We start from the raw sequence: 23474 nt of genomic DNA, 5'->3' as shown, positions 1-23474 counted from the left end.
TTTCCGTAACGATCTCGTGTTACTAAACGATACTGTGACGATACGGAGTATCTCCTTATTTTCTATTAGGTCAACCTGTAATCGTCCCAAACTGTTGAACAATCATCGAAAATCTGTCAAATGAACCACATCTTGCGTGGATGAATTACATTTCACTAAACTTTTGCGAGACAGTTTACTACAAGACAAAAGTGGCAAAATTTTCCAGACTTTTTTTTATCAAATCTAGGCTAATATTCAGGGAGAATCTTTTAGTGTGAGCTCAGTGTAGCTAATTCATTTTTACTTCATGAGTAATTCGTCAGTCACATTAATAAGACTCAATATGTTCATCCTAGTTACTGTTCTATACTACTTAGAGATGGATGTAAAATTAGGTTTAAACGGTCCGTTGACGAGGAGAGGTTCAGAAATACTTCTAACCTCAGACAGGGAAATGGCAGGAAAGGAGCTGGGGCATGTCCTTCTCAACGAAACCAAGCCAGAATTCACTTTAATCGACCTAGGGTAACCACAGAAAATCCAACTGTGGACGGTCAGATAGGGTTTACAGCACAGCTCCTTTTGAGTAAAAGTAATCCTGGGAACCATAACTGAAGACAAACCGTCCGAGAGTATGTCGAGGTGTTTTAATATATTGAAGAAATCGTAGTTAGTCAGCAGTACAAAGATTCAGTTAAAAATACAATTCACTGTAACTAGATATTGATCTGAAGAGGCGACCTATAACAAAACTAGGGACTTCTAATCCGAATACAAATATTAATTGACTCGAAGGAGGAAGTTGTAATACCACTTGAGCGGAATCGTACAAACCTGTGATGGTAATAATCTTTGCCTTAGACAGCTTAACATTACGAAGACGCTTTGCTGAAATTATTACCGGAAGGTTTATAAAGAGTCAAACGTCATGTGTAAAGCGTCTTTGTATTATTACGATAGCTACAGCATAGACTGCTACTATCAAAGGTTTCCGAAATGTGATAAAAGTCATGTTACATAACCTCCAGTGGGTGAAGACTGATAGACAAGATGAACAAGTACTCCCAACGCCTTAGATATCGCAAATCTTATCGAAGAGCGTCAGAGAATGAATCTCCATTAGAACGGATGAAAAGGGCTGGGAAGAATAAGGAGAGGACATCCGAGGTACAACCTCTTGGAGCACAGGAGAAGTATATCAAATTCTGCACGTGGGACCGGGGGGGGTGGGGGGGTGGGGGGGGGGGTAGGAGGCTGATCTAACACATACTGCAAGTTTGCGCCGAAGGTATTCAGGACCGACGAGAGATCTGATTTAAGCGAGCGATTATGTCATTAAGTGGTTGACGGTCGAAGAACCTGAAATATAATGTTAAATTGCCAAACTTCCAGTAACGTATGTTATATTCGATGAACTGCTGCTCTTTATTGCCGCATACAGTGTCAGAAACAAACTTTCTTACTAACAGTCCACATGTTATATGGATACACGTAAAGTGTCTTTAATATATTGGTTTCAATTGCCTTCTACATGTCCATGCCGTTGATCATTGCTGGTTCTTCCGCCTTTTGTGTGCAGTTTCCCACTCTAATGACAAGACTCTCCCCTGATTTTGTGTCCACCCCTCTTCGCTCGTCGAAAAAGTCATCGGCAGAGGATGCCTTCAGATGCCGTTGTTATCGACGCTAGTAGATTCGGTTTACTAGAAAGTATTGGACGATTCATCTCGCAAAGCTTCAAAATCTAAACTAGCTAGTTTTTCCACACATTAAACAGTAAAGGCTTCCTTCATAATCTAAAGTCCTTAAATTTTTTTAACGCAGCACCTGCTACCTTCCACACGGAGCACGTCCGTATCTCACCACTGACTTCTAATATCAGCCGCACGCAGTTGACGTCAACAAGTGTATGGGCATGAATATGATGTTGTTACAACGATGAAACCGTTGCCAAAATAAAATCGACACCTTAAATACAGCTGGAGGAATTTCCTAATTTTTAAAATAAACATATAAAAACGTTTATCAACTACTGCGAAAGGTGTTAGAAAAATTTGAGAATTACATAGCTTGTTATATGCTGTGTACTTCACATACGTGTCGTGGGGGAGTTAGGTTTATTAACGTGTTGAAATAAAGGTCAGTTTTATAAGGATGTTTCTGTATATAGGAGCTAATCATAGAGCTTTCATTATACCGTCAAACACATTAAACTGTGATCATGAAACTTGGTGTTGGTGTTAGGCCATCTCTATACAGGGCGGTCAGAAAAAGTCTGAAAAGCTGCGAAGGGTGTTGCAGGGTAGGTTTTGCTGTTCCCGAATTAATTAGCATCGAAGTTAGCCTAACAGACCATTCCGCGCGCAAATTCCAGCGGAGCTCCAGATACAGTCAGTGTCAGTTGTATTCAGCCCGCCGGAGTGGCCGAGCGGTTCTAGGCGCTACAATCTGGAACCGCGTGACCGCTACGATCGCAGGTTCGAATCCTGCCTCGGGCATGGATGTGTGTGATGTACTTAGGTTGGTTAGGTTTAAGTAGTTCTAAGTTCTAGGGGACTGATGACCTCAGATGTTAAGTCCCATAGTACTCAGAGCCATTTGAACCATTTGAGTTGTATTCAAAGCGTAGATGGTAGCACACGAGGCTGCTCAACGGCCAATTATTGTACGGCTTTCTTCTTCGAATTTAGGAAAACAAACGAAGAACACGTTTGGCGACACCGTCTCTGGCAGTACTCTTGAATTTGGACGCGTAACGGCCTTGCTGGCTAACTTAGGTGCTAATTATCCCGGAAACAGCACAACACATCGAATTTTGTTTTCAACATTTATTTCTTAGCACGACGTACCCTGTCACACTCTTACAAGCTTTTCAGATTCTTCCTGACCTTCCTGTAGAACTAATAATAAAACTCCATTTGACAGAGATGTTCCGTTGACGCACAGTGTAACAGTACTTTTAAGCCGTCCTTTCATGGGGCGTGAAACGAATGTGAACGTGGAGCTAGTTGAGTTTTCTCTCCTCACAACGTGGAACTGCACTTTTGGAGCACTGCGAAACATGAGAGGCAGATTCAGAATGTCAAATTCTTGCTTCCTGGAGATGTGCCCAGCCTTTGGGGTTCAAGATCGCCTTCTACGACGAAAACTTAACTTAGGAGAGAACGATCGCAGATGGGCCAAAACACTATGACTACTGCTTACCGCGAGACTGAAAGCCTCTTGTTAGCGCTGCGAGCACGTGACGCTGTAAGGAAAATATACTGGGTGTTACAAAAAGGTAAGGCCAAATTTTCAGGAAACATTCCTCACACACAAAGAAAGAAAATATGTTATGTGGACATGTGTCCGGGAACGCTTACTTTCCATGTTAGAGCTCATTTTATTAATTCTCTTCAAATCACATTAATCGTGGAATGGAAACACACAGCAACAGAACGTACCAGCGTGACTTCAAACACTTTGTTACAGGAAATGTTCAAAATGTCCTACGTTAACGAGGATACATGCATCCACCCTCCGTCGCATGGAATCCCTGATGCGCTGATGCAGCCCTGGAGAATGGCTTTTTGTGTCACAGCCGTCCACAATACGAGCACGAAGAGTCTCTACATTTGGTACCGGAGTTGCGTAGACAAGAGCTTTCAAATGCCCCCATAAATGAAAGTCAAGAGGATTGAGGTCATGAGAGCGTGGAGGCCATGGAATTGGTCCACCTGTACCAATTCATCGGTCATCGAATCTGTTGTTCAGAAGCGTACGAACACCTCGACTGAAGTGCCCAGGAGCTCCATCGTGCATGAACCACATGTTGTGTAGTACTTGTAAAGGCACATGTTCTAGCAGCACAGGTAGAGTATCCCGTATGAAATCATGATAACGTGCTCCATTGAGCGTAGGTGGAAGAACATGGGGCCCAATCAAGACATCACCAACAATGCCTGCCGAAACGTTCACAGAAAATCTTTGTTGATGACGTGATTGCACAATTGCGTGCGGATTCTCGTCAGCCTACACATGTTGATTGTGAAAATTTACAATTTGATCACTTTGGAATGAAGCCTCATCCGTAAAGAGAACATTTGCACTGAAGTGAGGATTGACACATTGTTGGATGAACCATTCGCAGAAGTGTACCCGTGGAGCCCAATCAGCCGCTTATAGTGCCTGCACACGCTGTACATGGTACGGAAACAACTGGATCTCCCGTAGCACTCTTCATACAGTAATGTGGTCAACGTTACCTTTGCACAGCAGCAACTTCTCTGACGCTGACATTAGGGTTATCGTCAACTGCACGAAGAATTGCTTCGTCCAATGCAGGTGTCCTCGTCGTTCTAGGTCTTCCCCAGTCGGGAGTCATAGGCTGGAATGTTCCGTGCACCCTAAGACGCCGATCAATTACTTCGAACGTCTTCCTGTCGGGACACCTTCGTTCTGGAAATCTGTCTCGATACAAACGTACCGCGCCACGGCTATTGCCCCGTGCTAATCCATACATCAAATGGGCATCTGCCAACTCCGCATTTGTAAACATTGCACTGACTGCAAAACCACGTTCGGGATGAACACTAACCTGTTGATGCTACGTACTGATGTGCCTGATGCTAGTACTGTAGAGCAATGAGTTGCATGTCAACACAAGCACCGATGTCAACATTACCTTCCTTTAATTGGGCCAACTGGCGGTGAATCGAGGAAGTACAGTACATACTGACGAAACTAAAATGAGCTCTAACACGGAAATTAAGCGTTTCCGGACACATGTCCACATAACATCTTTTCTTTATTTGTGTGTGAGGAATGTTTCCTGAAAGTTTGGCCGTACCTTTTTGTTACACCCTGTATAAGCTGTGGAAAACGAATGGGGAACCAGTCTGGCAGCATTTCGGGCCGCATATTGGGAATTAAGCTGGCATAAGCGACTTGGGCAAAGGGCAGAGTGTTATGGCTCAGCGCTAAGGAACGAGTGTCTCGGAAACGGCGAAAGTGGCCGAGTGGTCACGTGTTACTGTCGTGAACATCTAGACGTCAGGGTGTTGAAGTCTCCTCCCTTATCACAGAACGTGGAGGTCGGAAGCTTGTCCGCTCTGCATACCAGGATACGAAGATAAGAAGACAGGTTGCAGTGCCGAAACAGGGGCAAGTGTTTCGGACCACAACCTTAGGCACTTATTGTAGAAATGGGGCTCTGCAACAGACGACTATACGGATCCCCATTGTTCATCCAGCGACATCGTGTATTGCGACTGCAGTAGGCACGGGAATTTCGAAACTGAGTCGTACATCTATGGAGATGTGTCAACGTGTTTAATGAATCACGCTTGTAGCTACTTCTGATGGATGGTCATGCCCGGATTAGCCGTCGTCCTGGTGATCGGCTGCTGGCAACATGTAACATACCAAGAATGCCGACCGGTGGAGGCTGCTTAGGGCAATTCATGAGGTCTTCTAGAGGACCTTTGGTAGTAAACGAAGATAATATGACCACTCTGGCCTATGGGAACGCTACTACGAACCATCTGAATCCCTTACCCCTTAATGTCCTCCACCATGACGGCATCATTCAGTAGGATAACTATCGGTGTCAAAAAGAAGAAACGTGCATCACTGATTTGAGGTGAATTATATTAAACTCATGTCGGTGTCTTGACCACCGAATTCACCGGACCTGAACCCCATGGAAGACATATGGGACGCTATCAACTGCCAGTTTCGTCCCCAAATGACCACCGGTCCGTAATTTGGAGGAATTCCGTGACATATGCATAGACATATTCTACCATACACCACCGCAGACCTCCCAATAACTTGTCGAATCCTTTCCATTCACTTTCTCTGCCATATAGCGCTCTAAAAATCGACCATCACACCATTACGCAGATGGGCATAATGTCACATCAGTTACTGCATTACGTCGATTGCAGGTGAAGCCTGTTTATGGTGGCTTTTTTGTTATAACTTACGTGATGCAAGCATATGTTGATTGAAAGCACCGGTGCATTGAAACTACACTCCTGGAAATTGAAATAAGAACACCGTGAATTCATTGTCCCAGGAAGGGGAAACTTTATTGACACATTCCTGGGGTCAGATACATCACATGATCACACTGACAGAACCACAGGCACATAGACACAGGCAACAGAGCATGCACAATGTGGGCACTAGTACAGTGTATATCCACCTTTCGCGGCAATGCAGGCTGCTATTCTCCCATGGAGACGATCGTAGAGATGCTGGATGTAGTCCTGTGGAACGGCTTGCCATGCCATTTCCACCTGGCGCCTCAGTTGGACCAGCGTTCGTGCTGGACGTGCAGACCGCGTGAGACGACGCTTCATCCAGTCCCAAACATGCTCAATGGGGGACAGATCCGGAGATCTTGCTGGCCAGGGTAGTTGACTTACACCTTCTAGAGCACGTTGGGTGGCACGGGATACATGCGGACGTGCATTGTCCTGTTGGAACAGCAAGTTCCCTTGCCGGTCTAGGAATGGTAGAACGATGGGTTCGATGACGGTTTGGATGTACCGTGCACTATTCAGTGTCCCCTCGACGATCACCAGTAGTGTACGGCCAGTGTAGGAGATCGCTCCCCACACCATGATGCCGGGTGTTGGCCCTGTGTGCCTCGGTCGTATGCAGTCCTGATTGTGGCGCTCACCTGCACGGCGCCAAACACGCATACGACCATCACTGGCACCAAGGCAGAAGCGACTCTCATCGCTGAAGACGACACGTCTCCATTCGTCCCTCCATTCACGCCTGTCGCGACACCACTGGAGGCGGGCTGCACGATGTTGGGGCGTGAGCGGAAGACGGCCTAACGGTGTGCGGGACCGTAGCCCAGCTTCATGGAGACGGTTGCGAATGGTCCTCGCCGAGCCGATACCCCAGGAGCAACAGTGTCCCTAATTTGCTGGGAAGTGGCGGTGCGGTCCCCTACGGCACTGCGTAGGATCCTACGGTCTTGGCGTGCATCCGTGCGTCGCTGCGGTCCGGTCCCAGGTCGACGGGCACGTGCACCTTCCGCCGACCACTGGCGACAACATCGATGTACTGTGGAGACCTCACGCCCCACGTGTTGAGCAATTCGGCGGTACGTCCACCCGGCCTCCCGCATGCCCACTAGACGCCCTCGCTCAAAGTCCGTCGACTGCACATACGGTTCACGTCCACGCTGTCGCGGCATGCTACCAGTGTTAAAGACTGCGATGGAGCTCCGTATGCCACGGCAAACTGGCTGACACTGACGGCGGCGGTGCACAAATGCTGCGCAGCTAGCGCCATTCGACGGCCAACACCGCGGTTCCTGGTGTGTCCGCTGTGCCGTGCGTGTGATCATTGCTTGTAAAGCCCCCTCGCAGTGTCCGGAGCAAGTATGGTGGGTCTGACACACCGGTGTCAATGTGTTCTTTTTTCCATTTCCAGGAGTGTATATCGAAAATGCTTCGTTTTTGGTACGATTTGTTACAACAAAAATTGTGGGATACTAACTAATGATGGTTTAAGGCTATACGTATTTACTGCTTTTTGTATTGTTAATACGGCACGTTATGAAAATACGCTGTTCTAAGGCATCGTTGCATTGAAAAGTATCAAAACCACGTCGTTCTCGAAAGATTGTTATATTTAAACGGCAGTGAATGTTAAAGCCTTCAGGACATCGAAAACCAAAGATAACCTGCAAAAAGAACGTACATGAACTGCCTTTCTTAAAGTTTCTTGGAGTATGTCATTAGCTTCATAGGTGCGTGTTCCGGAAGATTCGATATTCTAAATGAATCACAGCGCTCTCCGTACGGAAATGAGTTCGTTAGAATCTGTGAAAACTCTAAGAAACACCAACTAACTAAATGCAATATTGCTATCTGGCAGTGGCTGATGCTTCGCTACGCAATATAATAATAGCTAACACAAAGAGGGGGGACAAAATATTCGCTTTAATAGACGCAGTAACGGAGAGGAAATGTTTACATTATGTTAAAATTATCAGTTAGCACAATAAACGTTGCCTAGCTCTGGCGCTTTACCACACATAGTGGGGGTTGGACAAAAACGTGGAAAAAGTCCAAGCAACCCACATACTTCAACATAAATGTAGATCCTAGCCAAGCCAGCAGGTTGTGCGGCTGTATTTGATCACGAAAGGCATCTGTGCAGTGCCTTCAATACTTAAAAGTGTCAGTCGTAGCATAACAGTGTTCTTTATAGTTGTGTTTGAATCGTATCGGAGCTAAGTAAATTTGAAAATGAGCGAATCGTTGATGCATATATGGCGAGTGATTCCGTAACCAAGCTAGCAGAAGTGTTTGCTGTTTTACAAGGCGCCATAAAGAAAATTTATAGGCCGTACAGGGAAATCGGAATATCACCCGGAAAACTACAACACGGACGAAATTTTGTGTTTAGTGATAGTAACAGACAGTCACTGAAGAGGATTGTGTCGAAATAAGAGGATGACTGCGGCAAACGTTACTGCATAACTAAGTACTGCACTCGTGGACCCCATGAGCACCACAACAATACTAAGAGAGCTCCAGAATCAGGGAACTGCAGGGTGAGTTGTAATTTGAAATCTTCCCAGCAATGATGCAAATGCAAGTAACAGGAGAAAGTGGTATCTGTCGTAATGGCCACCATTCCGGTCGCCGGGTGGCCATGAACGAAAGCGCGGTGGGACCGAACGGGAGCGGCCCGCGAACAAACAAGACGGACAAATGGGAAAGGATGGACACACACGACAGACTACCGAGCAAAACACCAAAAACAACAACAGGCAAGAAGCAACGGGGTCACAAGCGAAAACCTCACGAAATCAACAACATCCACTCGGACATGGAAACAAGCAAAGTAAACACGATGTCTGTAAGCGAGACATCGGGAGACTCACACGAATATCAGACTGCCTCGCTTAATATATTTTTTTTACTTTATTGTTATTTTAATACCTGTACAAATCAGGTAGGCTGGCAGCGGCACACTACGCCGCTCTTCAGCCATAGTATAAGAACGGAGAATGATAATGAACATAGTGACGGGCAAAAGAGAGAGGTCACAGAGACACAAAAAACACGGAGCCGTTCACACGTGACGATAACAACACTGAAAACACGTTGGCACGGCGCACAGAACACTGAGGAATCCGACGGCACAAGTGAACGTAGTAGTGGGACGGCGGACACCAAAAACACTAAACAACGTCACACACACGAGACACAGAAGGCGATGATCTCCGGCGCGCGAATGTTCACTATGCGTGTGCGAGTCCGGGGACCTGCCAAGAGAGGAGGAGGAGGAAGGGGAGTGGGAGAGCGAGAGGGGAGAGCAGAGATGCCACGGGCAGGGGAGATAGGGGGAGGGAGGAAGGGGGAGGGGAAGCCCGGGGGAAGAGGGGGGAGGGAGGGGACGGGGAAAAGGAAAAAGAAGGGAAGAGAAGAGAAGGGAGGGAGGGTGCCGAAAGGAAAGGACACCGTAAGTGGGGGGTGGGGCAGGGTCAAAGTTGATAGGAGGGGTAGATGGAGGGGACGAGGACATCATCAGGGAGAGGGAGCTGGCGGAAGCCACCTTGGGAGAGGGTAAGGAGGGTGGAGAGATGGAGACCGGGTGGGACGTGGGAATACAGGCGCGGCAGCGGGCGGGGTGGGAGAGGATCGGGGATACGAGCGGGTGAGTAGGATCAAGTTTACGGGAGGTGTACAGAGGTGTACAGGATCCATATCCTTTCAATGAAAAAGAGGAGGTGGGGGAAGGGGATGAGATCATACAGGATCCGCGTGGGGGAGGGGAGACGGATACGATAGGCAAGGCGGAGAGCATGGCGTTCAAGGATTTGGAGGGATTTATAAAAGGTAGGGGGGGGGGCGGAGATCCAGGCTGGATGGGCGTAGCAAAGGATAGGGCGGATGAGGGATGTATAGGTGTGGAGAATGGTGGAGGGGTCCAGACCCCACATACGGCCGGAAAGGAGCTTGAGGAGACAGAGTCGGGACCTCACTTAATGAGAAGCAGCCACTTAAATATATGATAGGGTACGTCGCTATTGGCCGCTGGGACCACGTGCTCCGCAGTGGTGCCCTCACAAGATACGCGGGCCAGGAGCGCGCGCAGCCACGGCTTACAGTGCGACGGCTGCAGAGACCGCTTGTGGTCATCGAGGTTCATGCCGTCTGTCGCGTATTCGAAACCCGCAGCGCTCTGTACCAGAGTATCGAAGCCATGAAACGTGGACTAAAGGGCAATGGAAGAAAGTCTGCCAATTCTGGCAGAGCTTATGTCTGTCTCACGACGTCCCAAGTCTACAATATAGATTGCTTGCTGCCAAGATGGGGCTATGTTCCAGGATGACAGGGCCCCTGGTCATACAGCTCGCATCGTCCAACGTCCGAGACCTGTTTTTTGAACACGAGGACGAACTGTCGCTTCTCCTCTGACCACCGAAGTCATCAGACCTCAATATTATTCAGCCTTTGTGGTCTGCTTTGGAGAGAAGGGTGATGGATTTCTATCCACTTCCATAATCACAACATTAACTTCCCAGTATTTTGTAGGAAGAATGGCACAATATTTCACTGATAACCATACAGGATCTATAATTATGAATTCCGTGACCACTGGAAGCAGGTTTGAATGACATTGGTATTCCTGCATCGTATTACGCTTCATAATATATCGTGGTTGTGGTGTTACCCCAGTTATGCCCACCACCTGTACTTGGAGAGATTAGACGTGTCATTCCTGTGTAAAGGACTTACAAAGAATGCCAGAGCAAAGTTTTAAATATACATAACAAATTGTTGCTCTGTCTATCAACGTGACCGGAACTTTCTTCGCAGATTTCGCCTCTTGTCTTAAACAATAATGGTTCAAATGGCTCTGAGCACTATGGGACTTAAAATCTTAGGTCATCAGTCCCCTAGAACCTAGAACTACTTAAACCCAACTAACCTAAGGACATCACACACATCCGTGCCCGGGGCAGGATTCGAACCTGCGACCGTAGCGGTCACGCGGTACCAGACTGAAGCGCCTAGAACCGCACGGCCACACCTGCCGGCTTCGTCTTAAACGATCACTATTAGATCTATCGCGTCGATTTTCGTGTACTATTACGTTTGTGCATCATTTTTTAGCGTTTTCGTTTTTCATGTTGGTATTCCGGTTGCTAAGGGTTTATTTATCGACTGTCATTTTTATTTGTAGTTCATTGTTGCTATTTAAGATGGATGTAATGGATTTTGATCCAAAAAATCGATTTGTCAGAAACATTATTTTCTTGATATACACAGTTTAATCTATGTCGTGTACGCATTTTATCGTGATTGCAGCTTTAGAAATGCCTTTAAATTGTTAAACTGATTAACTCTGCACTGGAGGCCACTCCCACCTTTCCCGACGTTTGGGAAACTGCTTGCTTCAGCGGAAATTTTATGAGTGTGAAGGCTATTTTCTTTCGATATCTTTGGCTGACATCTATATTTCTGGCTGACATCTATATCTTTGCCTGAAAACTTTCTTGCACGTGGTTTGTTTACGTTTTGACAACACTAACACATATTATAGGTCGAAGATTGAATTCGCAATCCTTTACGTGGGAGTCAAGATTTGTGCGTAATGGGTGGTGGAAAAACTGTGTTAAGGAATTGGAGGTTTCATGGAAATCGGTTTACCAACAAAAACTAGGAAGCAGCTCGAAATGCAGAACATAAGCTCTCAGCTTTAGCATCGAAACTTGGGACAGGAAAATTGTACAGGTGAGTGAATGATGTTGATATGGATTCCACTGGATTCAGACTTATTGATTTAGAGCTTCTCTGTCAGGCTATAGAGTTTTCATGTTCATTTGTCAGCCTTAAAGGTACGGAATGCGTGGTTGTTGTTGAAGAAAGAAGAGTGGGAATAGCTTGTGATTTTAAATTAATTTGTAATTCGTTCGGCTATGACTTTTCATTATCCTCCTCCAAAAAACCAACATTGGTACCTATGAAAGCAATTTTAGGTTATTAGGCATGTGGCTCTGAGATGCCTTGGACAGGGAAGGGAAGGAGGTAGTTTAATGTGGGAGGTAATTTAATATGAGGTTTTCTTAACATGATTCCACCTTGTGCGAGGTCTTGAAAAAATAAATAAATAATTTCATGATGCAGTATGCGATACTACCAAAGTTTATATGAAGGAAGCAGCGGAGAAATTGGTGGAAATAAACCGGAAAGAAATATATCCTGGGGTAGATGTTCATGACAATGAATCTCCTACTAATTTTACTGGCCTGTGTGTGTCTGTAATGGCACCTGAATGAGAAAGGGTCACACATCTCTGTATGGAGTTGAGTCTGTTATTGGTATTGACTCAGGTAAAGTTTTAGATGTAGAAATTATGTCCAAATACTGCCAACAGTGTGCAAAAAGGAAAATGACGAACAACGAAGGCAGTGAGAAACTGGCAAGAAAAGAATGCACCAGCATGCTAAAAAAATTATAGTGGCTGAAGTGGGGGCATGGAGGCTGCTCCAGTTGTGACGATGTCCTCCAGATCTGAGGAAGAGTACGGTGTCAGATATACTAAATACCTTGGTGATGGGGACTCTTCTCCGTTCAAAGCTGTAGAAGATAAGACTCCGTACAATACAACAATAGAAAAGTTGGAATGTGTTGGACACATCCAAAAGAGGCTTGGTGATAGGCTTCATCGCTTGCTGAAAGAGAAGAAAGGTGAAGTACTTGAGGATGGAAAACCACTACGAAGAAAAGGCAGGCTTACTCTGAAAGAAATTAATTCTCTTCAGTTATTTTGTGGGAGAGATATCAGGGAAAACACACATGATTTAGAGGGAATGAGGCAGGCTGTGTCGACAATGTTTTCTCACAAACTATCCACTGACCAAACACCAATGCACAATCTGTGTCCGAAAGCCGATTTTCGTAAGTTCAACAACAAAATGAGACGTATTCACATAAACGCTCATTATCAGAACCTCAAAACCTGTAATGAATGCATTTAAGCTGACATTCAGGAATACTTACAAATCCTGATCTATTGAGGAAGTGTCTTCACGGAAAGACACAAAATGCAAATGAAAGCCTCAGTCATTTAATTTGGAGTAGATGCCCTAAAAGGACATTCTGTGGACTTGAAGTACTCAAAATAGGTATCTATGATCCACTTTTCTGTTAAAATAACGGAAATAATGGCACAATTAAGGTTGGTATAGATCCTGGTTTGTTTACAACAAAAGCATTTTACCCCATCGACGAGAGCAGGATTAAGAAAGCTAACAGACCAGTGTCTTAACTGCAAATACAGGTCAGGCAGATTCCAAGAGGAGAGAAGAAAAACCTGGAGGATGAGGAGTAACAGTATGGAGGATTTTAAAATTGAGGTACGCTTATTACATGTAGAAGTATGAGAAGAAATCCTATGAACCTCATATTCCCTGTTTCACATTTTTTACGTTATCAGAAGGCTTTTATCAAAAAGTATATGCGCTAATGCTATGAAATTTTCAGGAACTGTTCGCAACGTGCTGCTATCTCCCTGGAACTAAAAAATACGAGTTCCTGCAATTACATTTTCATTTTTCGATGATTGTATGTAGAAAAAAAATTAATTTTGGATGTGCAAAATAAAAAACTCTGTTAATGATACAATTTGTACCATAAATTAATAACTGGAGATCAGTAGTTAGATAACCTTCTCAGGACACTACAATAAAATTTTCAAGTTAATTGCAAGATTAGAATTTGAGTCATGGTTCTTATAAAAAAAGACAATAAAAAATTAAAAATTAAAATTTTTGGCAAAATAGTAATCCTGCGTATTTTATTAAATTTTCCGTTAAAACACAGCTCTTTTGATTTACACATGCAATAGTTTTGATTTGTACATTAATAAATATGGCTGCAATGATTTTTTAAATAAATATTTACATTTTCCGTTACGTCCCTCCTTAAGTTTTCATGTAGCAATTTTGTCACGTGGACAGAGTGAGTGGAGCTGCGAAGCATAGAAAATGGAGTGCCGAGTGGGGAAAGAGATAATGCCAGTGAACAGAGCAAGGCAAAAAAATCTTTTTTTCGTATTAAGGAGGTTCGTTTTGTCACTAGTGACTCTCCATGTTCAGGAAGACTTTCGGGGTTTGATGAAGATCGCTTAAACGCATTAATCCACAATGTTCCACTTCACTGCACTCCAGAACTGGTAGATGTGATAATCTGTGATCCTTCCGTCATCGTACGATACTTGCATGGAATGGGGAAGGTTAAAAATCAAGTGTACGGCTACCGCATTCTCTAAGCTAAAATCTAAAATATCTGCGCTTAGCCATATGTGAATGTTTGCTTGCTCATCGTCAATTGCCTCATAAACAACACCGACTATTCCTATGCTGTATAGTAACAGGTAACGAGAAATTGTGTTTTTATGCTCTTTTCCACCTGCTTTTAGAATAATGCTGTGCAGTGTGGGATCCTTACCAGATAGGACTGACGGAGTACATCGAAAAACTTGATAGAAGAGTGGCGCGTGTTTTATTATCGCCCAAAATGAGTGATAGTGTCACTGAAATGATACAGGATTTGGGCTGGACGTCAATAAAAGAAAGGCGTTTTTCCTTGCGACGGAATCTTCTCATCAACTTTCTCCTCCAAATGCGAAAATATTTTGTTGACAACCAATTATATATGGAGAAACGATCACCATGATAAAATAAGGGAAATCAGAGCTCGTACGGAATGATATAGGTGTTCGTTCTGTCCGAGCTCTAAACGAGATTGGAATAATAGAAAACTGTGAAGGTGGTTCGATGGAGCCTCTGCCAGGCACTTAATTGTGATTTGCAGAGTATCGATGTAGATGTAGAACATATGGAAAAGGAAAGATTGGCTGAGCCCAAATAACGCAGCACCCCCCCATAGAAAAACCCGCTCGCATCTTCAAAAGATAATGTTACGCGTGTTATGCGTCTACTGGAACAGCTACGTTGTGGTGTTCAACGAACTGATTCCCCGAAGTACAGCTATCTTTGCTGACGTTTATTGTGAACAGCTGAGACATTTTACTGACGCATTCCAAGAACTGCGAACAGGAAGACTGCGTGAAACTATTCTACATCATGATAACTACCACCAGTAATCTGTTAGATTGATCAAAACATTGTACACGAGTTGGACTGGAAAGTAATTTCGTACCCACATTATGTGTCTCATCTTGTATCCTCAGATTTTCGTCTTTTACACTCTCTGTCAAAGATCCTCCGAGAAACTTCCTTTCCGGACGATCCGATATGACTGGACGAGTTCTTCGCCTCAAAAGCATGTGGTTTCTACAGTCGCAGAATCGACAAGTCACCGTAGCGTTGGAAGACTGTTGTAAATAGCGAATGAGAATACAACATTGATGACTGAAGTCTCTGTTACGTGTATCTGCTGTGTTTATTAAAATTACGGCAAAACGCAGCCAACTTACAGGGTGGTGCACGAAATGTGTTAGCAATTGTTTCTTTCACAATTTACGACGCCGATTCGATATCCCGCTGCGATCTCTGCAGCAGTACCAGCAGAGCTTGGAATAACAAATGAGTTACGAAAGACGTGTAATACACGATACTGCCGCTAAGAGACTAGTAAGCAGCAATGGCTGACAATGGAAGACTGACGACACAGCAACGATCGGCAATTGTGTTACTTTTTCATGAAACGTAAAGCCTTGTTGTGACTCAGAGGCGTTTTTGACAACAGTTTAACACACGATGGGTCCCTTGGAAGAAGACCATCCACAGGTTGTACGATAAATTAATACAGGAAGGAACAGTATCGGAAGCGAAGCGACCTCGGCCTAAGCCTGTTTGTTCGCTGGAGAATATTGAAGTGGTACTAGTTGCAATACAGAGAAGTCCCGGGAAATCGTGTAGAAAGGCAGCAGTGCAACTGGGAATATCCAGACGCCCCGTTCAACGCATTCTTAAAAGTGACTTCCATATGTACCCATACAAGATGACCAGTGCACAGAAGCTCACTGAAGAACACAAGCAGCAGAGACTACTGTTTGCTCAGTGGGCAGAGGATAGGGAAGAAACTCTCAACAACGCTTGGTTTTCAGACGAGGCGTATTTTCATTTAGACGGTGTGGTTAACAAAAAAAAAATTACGCTTTTGGGCCACTGAAAACCCACAAGTGCTTCATGAACGAGAACATTATGCTCCGAGGATTACAACGTGGCAGCAATTTCCAGTCACTGACTTATTGGACCCTTTTTCTTTGAAGAAACTGTGAACAGCGAGCGTTATTTGAGCATGCTTCGCAATAGCTTCATTCCACAGCTTCTTGCTACTGTCTTGCCCTTCGACACGCAGTGGTTCATGCAAGATGGAGCAAGGCCACATACTGCTAACACTGTGTTGAAGATTTTACACGAGCATTTCGACATGCGGATCATTTCACTCAGGTTTCCAGGTCGCTTCAATGACGGACAAAATTGCCCCCCCCCCCCCCCCCAAATAGTCCAGACCTCAATCCATGTGACTTTTTCCTTTGGGGGTACCTAAAAGAAAAAAAAAATTCCCGAAACGTCCAGGTGATTTAATGGAGCTCAGAAGACTTATTCTTCAAGCTTGCAGTGAAATTACGACGTACGATATGTGCCGTAGGGTAATCACTAACTTCACTGTTCGTTTGAAGGAAGTTAGGAAACGAAATGGTGGACATATTGAGCATGTGCTGAGTTAGAACAAATCTCCATGGACGGCTGTTCATTGTTTTATATGTCTTTTCAGATTGTATTGATAATAAAGTTTATATCCAAAAACAAAATGGTAACACATTTCGTGCGCCACCCTGTATGCTGTAACCCAGTAACTTCGTGATTAGCGCGCCAGCAACCAAGGCTGGAGGGCGAAGCAGTCGTAAATTACGTTGAGCGGCACTTTGCGTTTCGTGTCCAAGCTCCTTTTCGCACCAGCCCCATTGAAGACCAGACCTGGAGTGCTTCACGATGAGAGACTCGTCCCGTGTAAATACAACTTTTACAGGTAGGTACCTGCCGACTGGAGATGGTGAGCGGGTGCGGGCGGAGGATCCAGAGGACGCCCTCACTGCAGGGCGGTCTGGTGAGCGAGCCGCAGTACGAGAGGTAAGACTGCTCCATCGGCGGCGACAGCCAGTCCAGCGGGAAGGGCAGCAGGTGCGTGCAGCAGCCGGGCCGCCTCACCTGGTGCAGCGCCTGCACCACCGGGTCCAGGTACGGGTTGTCCTCCATGACCGCCTGCACAACACAAGGCACGGCTCTAGTTCCACTTGTTACTGGAAAAAGGCTTAGATTCTGGTGCTGTTTTCCTATAACAATGACAACCATAGGATGGAACCATAGACGTCCGCGAAGATAAGAAAAATGATATTCGCATCAGCAATTCCATTATGCGCATCATCAAGTTACTTATCCGGATCCGCATTCGGAGGTATTATAGTTTTGTGAAGCCCTATAAACCACCACTTCTCTGAGAAAAGGCCTTTACCTGCCTGAATTTTCGTCTGCTGAGGTCTGTACTCGAACGTGATGCGGATTAATGGTGAACGTCCTTCAACGACAGTAGTGTTGTACCTCATTAAATTTTTTTTTCATATGATAGTGACACGAAACGTATTTATTTCTTACTTACGTAGAAAACAATCTGATCAGAAGAAATTTCGTATCTGATTTCTACCATTTTGCGCATGGTCTCGCAATTTAGAGAACCGTATTTTAATACAACATTTACTGCTATTTTCTTGATACAAAAAAAAAAAATGCTTCAAATGGCTCTGAGCACTATGGGACTCAACTGTTGCGTTCATCAGTCCCCTAGAACCTAGGACTACTTAAACCTAACTAACCTACGGACATCACACACATCCGTGTCCGCGGCTGGATTCGAACCTGCGGTCCGCAGCTCGTGGTCGTGCGGTAGCGTTCTCGCTTCCCACGCCCGGGTTCCCGGGTTCGATTCCTGGCGGGGTCAGGGATTTTCTCTGCCTCGTGATGACTGGGTGTTGTGTGCTGTCCTTAGGTTAGTTAGGTTTAAGTAGTTCTAAGTTCTAGGGGACTGATGACCATAGATGTTAAGTCCCATAGTGCTCAGAGCCATTTGAACCATTTATCGAACCTGCGACCGTAGCGGTCGCGCGGTTCCAGACTAGCTCCTAGAACCACTCGGCCACTCCGGCCGGCTTTCCTGATACAGACAGCAGATAATAACATACTGTGTTATCTACAGAAGCAGGTTTTGCGAATATTTCCATGGAACATTTTCGCAGGCAATAAGAAGTCAAATGTAGTCGTGTCACAAGTTGTCCTATTTTGCAAATTGTTAAACGTTAGTAGCAAAGTTGGTTTATCACACGCCAAAGAGCCAAAAAAAAAAAGAAAAAAGATAACTGGTACACCTGCCTAACATCGTGCAGGGCCCCTCGCGAACACGCAGAAGTGCCACAACATGACATGGCATGGACTCGACTAATGTCAGAAGTAATGTTGGAGGCAAACGACACCATGAATCCTGCAGGACGGTCCTTAAATCCGTAAGAGTACTAGGGTGTGGAGATCTCTTGTGAACAGCACGTTGCAAGACATCCCAATTATGCTCAAAAATGTTCATGTCTGGGACTCTGGTTGCCAGCGGAAACGTTTAAACTCAGGAGAGTATTCCTGGAGCCACTCTGTAGCAATTCTGGACGTGTAGGGTGTCGCTTTGTCCTGCTGGAATTGCCCAAGTCCGTCAGAATGCATAATGGACGTGAATGGATGTAGGTGATGAGACATGATGCTTAAGTACGTGTCACTTATCAGAGTCGTATCTACACAGGTCAGGGTTCCCATATCACCCAAACTGCACACGCTCCACACCATCACAGAGCCTCCAGCAGCTTGAACAGTCCCCTGCTGAAATGCAATGTCCATGGATTTGTGAGTATGCCTTCGTACCCGAACACGTCCATCCGCTCGGTACAATTTGAAACGAGACTCGTCCGACCAGGCAACATGTTTCCAGTCGTCAACAGTGCAATGCCAGTGTTGACGGACCCAGGCGACGCGTAAAGCTTCGTGTTGTGCAGTCTTCAAGGGTACACTGTTACCATATCGATAATGTTTCGTTGAATAGTTCGCACTTTGACACTTGTTAATGGCACAGCATTGAAATCTGCAACAATTTGCAGAAGGGCTGCACTCGGTCATCACATGGAACGATTCTCTTCGGTCGTCGTTGTTCCCGTTTTTGCAGGATCTTTTTCCAGCCTCAGCGATGTCGGAGATTTGATGTTTTACCGGATTCCTAATATTCACGGTTCACTCGCAAAATGGTCGTACGACAAAAGTCCCCAGTATATCGCTACCTTAGAGATGCTATGTTCCATCGCTTGTGCACCGACTATAACACCACGTTCAAACTCCCTTACCTTTTGATAACCTGCCATCGTAGCTGCAGTAATCGATCTAACAACTGCGCCAGATATTTGTTGTCTCATATAGGCGTTGCCGACCGCAGCGCCGTATTCTGCCTGGTTAGATATCTCTGTATTTGAATACACATGCATATACCAATTTCTTTGGCGCTCCAGTGTACTTACATCAATACGATATTTCGAAATTGTGTCTACGTGTTACTCTTCTCTCTGTCGCAAGCACTGTATCGTATAGTTCTCAATATACTAATAAAAACGTTGACACATTCACAGCTTTCATACAGAACATTATTTATGGCCTATGTGATTCACAAACAGCGGTGAGATTATACAAAGATAATTGCAAAAATAGGTAATGCTAGTTATCACGCTGTAGTGGCTTTCCAAAATTGCATAACTGAATTCCATTACGGAAAATGTAACATGAATTCGATTTAAGGCAGCTGATTGTCGGATGGAAATAGAATGCGCATTTAAAAACGTGAAAAACCAGGAAGAACATGTCGCCATATTTAGTCCCAGCGGATGTTAACAACAGACAAAGCCTTTTCCAGGACGCCGCACAGTCAAACATTCGAAGTGGTACTCCACAATCAGAAATAATAAAAAGAAGCTGTTGGAAACTCCAGTGAAATGTCTTGCAGCAATTCATGCTTCTTTAGCAAAGTAGACGTCTGGTGGTGAACAATCAAATGGCCGGGGATACTGTGGAGTGCTGTCGCCTCTTATGAACAATCAAAATGTGCCGGCACGGTGGAGCCTTGTGATCTGCCACATGTGCCTCACGTGATCGCCGACTGCTAAAGCGGCCATCGTCAGGCGAAACAGGCTTCCGCTTTATCTGGACCCAGCAAATATTACAAGAGTCCTCATAGCCTTGACGTTTTCAGGTAACATTACAACAGACGTGTGGAGCCGACTGATGTAATTTTGTTTACTGGCCGCACGTAACGCAGTTTTACCAAAAACATATAATAAACTTGGTATTGTCCTTTAATTTTTAAGTACAGAGAAATTATTCCGGGCCGCACGGGGTAGGCGCGCGATCTAGGGCGTCTTTTCACGGATCGTGCGTCTCCCCAAGTCGGAGGTTCCAGTCCTCGCTCGGGCATGTGTGTGTGTGTTGTCTATGGTGTAAGTTAGTTTAAGTTAAATAAAGAGTGTGTAGCCTTAGGAACCGATGACCTCAGCAGTTTGATCCCATAAGACCTTACAACAAATTTCAAAACCGTTCTGGATACCCGCAAATAACCCACAGATACCTGCAAATGCGCTCGCTTTTATCCATAAGGCAGCAATTACTGCGGATATCCACGGATATACTCCCTTTGAGATAGAAGACATCATCCATAATTGACGTAATCGACAGATTTGGAGCTAACTTCACGGGAACCCCAAAGGGTTGTAACAGAGACGTTATTGTTTTCAATATGTATCAACAATCTAGTGAGTAACGTTGGATGGTATCAACGATCTAGTGAGTAACGATGGATGCTCAGTAAGACTGCTTGTGGAAGATGCTCTTGCCTGTTGGAAGACAGTAGCGGGAAGAAGCTGTAGCAAACTGCAGAAAATCGTTGATTGGTGTAAGGATTGGAACTTGATCCTAAACGTAAATAAATGTAGCCTATAGGCGTAACCATTCGTGGCGACTAAAATTGGAATGACAATTTGAAACAGATAGTAGGAAAAACTCATAAGACGTAGAGATGGTTCAAATGGTTCAAATGGCTCTGAGCACTATAGGACTTAACATCTATGGTCATCAGTCCCCTAGAACTTAGAACTACTTAAACCTAACTAACCTAAGGACAGCACACAACACCCAGCCATCACGAGGCAGAGAAAATCCCTGACCCCGCCAGGAATCGAACCCGGGAACCCGGGCGTGGGAAGCGAGAACGCTACCGCACGACCACGAGATGCGGGCAAGACGTAGAGATCCAATGGGAGAATGTTAAGATAACGAAACCGAATCACGAAAGAGGTGGCTTAAAAAACTCTTGTTCAACCGAGTCCAGAGTCTTGTTCATCGGTCTGAGAGCACTTTGAAGTTGTATTCACAGAAAAACAGAGAAGGTCTAGTCAACGGCTTCGTTTCGTCACTGAGCCGTTTAGTTTCGTGTAGAGTGCGTTACGGAAATGCGCAACAATCTTTAGTAGTAGACGCAAGAAGTGTGATGATGTGCATCACGGAGAAGATTACTACTGAAATTCTTAGAACTTGTGCTGCAAGAAGAGTCAGGAAATAGTTTAATTATTTCCATATTCATCTAGCTAAATGATTTGACGAAAAGATCAGCTATATTAGAGCTCATGCGGGGTTGTATCGACAGAGGTGCTTCTTGCGTATCATTCATGAATGCAGCGCAGAGTTGGCGAAAAGATAATAACACAAGAAGTTCCCTGCATCACGCACAGTAAGGTGGTTTGTAGAGTATAGATATGGATGTAGATTTGGATTTAGGTGTAGATGTAATAGCCACTGCAAGCATTAGCACACACAGAGTAAAGTAGTGAACAACAAGCAGCATCACTTACGAATAAAACATTTTCTGACGCCAAAAGACTGTATGTTTGTCTGTTGGAGACAGCATGTAGGGCAGGTTGTCCGAAAAGTAATTATTTTCTCCCTAAAATCTGCGGGTAATTTTACATACACTGAGATGACAAAAGCCGGCCGGAGTGGCCGAGCGGTTCTAGGCGCTACAGTCTGCCTCGGGCACGGATGTGTGTAATGTTCTTAGGTTAGTTAGGTTTAATTGTTTCTAAGTTCTAGGGGACTGATTACCTCAGATGTTAAGTCCCATAGTGCTCAGGGTCATTTGAACCACTCTTTGAGATGACAAAACTCATGGGATACTTCCTAATATCATGTCGGATCTTCTTTTGTCCGGCGTAGTGCGACAACTCGATATGTCATGGACTCAACAAGTCGTTGGAAGTCCCCTGCTGAAATACTGAACCATGCTGTCTGTATAGCCGCTCGCAATTGCGAAAGTGTTGCCGTTGCAGAATTTTCTACATGAACTGAACTCTTGATTATGTCCCATATATGTTCGATGGGATTCATGTCGGACGATCTGGGTGGTCAAATGATTAGCTCGAACTGTCCAGAATGATCTGACATAGCGCACTGTCATCCATAAAAATTTCATCGTTGTTTGGGAACATGAAGTCCATGAATGGCTGTTCGAAAGAACAGTCTCCACGTAGTCACATAATTAATGGGGACTCTCCAGCCTCATCACACACATGTAGCTTTGCTTTATCAATCGCCCTTCAATGACAGATAGACCAAAAAGCGTCTGGGGATGTAAGAGCCTTAAGTGAAATTACGGAACAAAATTACACATCTACCATAGACCAATGGAGAAGAATGTATTCATACAATTCATCATATTTAGCGGTAGAAGATATGTGTCATTTACCTCAGTCAGCGTCACAAAAACGGAATATCATTTTTTAACTAGAAAAATACCTGTGATCATGTTTTGTGTCAGTAGTGCATTCATGTTCCTTATTTTTCTGTTGTATGTCCCCCTTCGTAGCTGAGTGGTCAGCGTATCTGACTGTCATAGGGAAGGTCCAGATTAAATTCTCCGTACTGGTTTTTGCTCGTCGGGAGAACTGGAACAGGATGCTCTCATACTCATGACGCTAGCTGGGTAACTGTTTGAGTGAGAAGTTGTGACTCCAAACTCTGGGAAGCTGACAGCGGCTGCTAGAGCTTTCTGCTTACTCCGTATCACATTCAAGTATTGGCTTTGGCGTAGGGTGATTGAGCAGCAGCTCGGAACAGAATGACCTGTCAGGATAGTAAAACAAAGCTAGCATCTCCTCTGTTCGTGCTTTATTGGGTTAAAGATTTTCCTATTTTTGTGATGATTGCACCTACAGGATTTTTTAGTTAATTTACTGCTTTTCGTTTTGCGTTCATGCCGCCGTATTATCATTTTAATCTGAACGTGAGTTTGTTTGCGAACAAGTTGCAAGTTGTTATGTGTATCACTAGTCTTCAAAAACTGTGTGTGCCCTAATCTTCGTATTTCATCGTT

The 23474-nt window shown here is 44.7% G+C and overlaps 1 protein-coding gene across 1 annotated transcript in view; it reads right to left on the bottom strand.

Moving 5' to 3' along the window:
- The window catches only part of LOC126195568 (carbonic anhydrase 1-like), a 197267-nt gene that overhangs the window by 55219 nt on the left and 118574 nt on the right, over window positions 1-23474 (bottom strand). The window contains exon 4 of the mRNA XM_049934192.1: window positions 17008-17242. Within this exon, the coding sequence (XP_049790149.1) occupies window positions 17008-17242 (235 nt within the window). The remainder of the gene's footprint in view (window positions 1-17007; window positions 17243-23474) is intronic.

This window comes from Schistocerca nitens, chromosome 7 (assembly GCF_023898315.1).
Source record: "Schistocerca nitens isolate TAMUIC-IGC-003100 chromosome 7, iqSchNite1.1, whole genome shotgun sequence".
Lineage (NCBI taxonomy): Eukaryota > Metazoa > Arthropoda > Insecta > Orthoptera > Acrididae > Schistocerca > Schistocerca nitens.
This window is presented reverse-complemented; position numbering and strand designations above follow the sequence as displayed.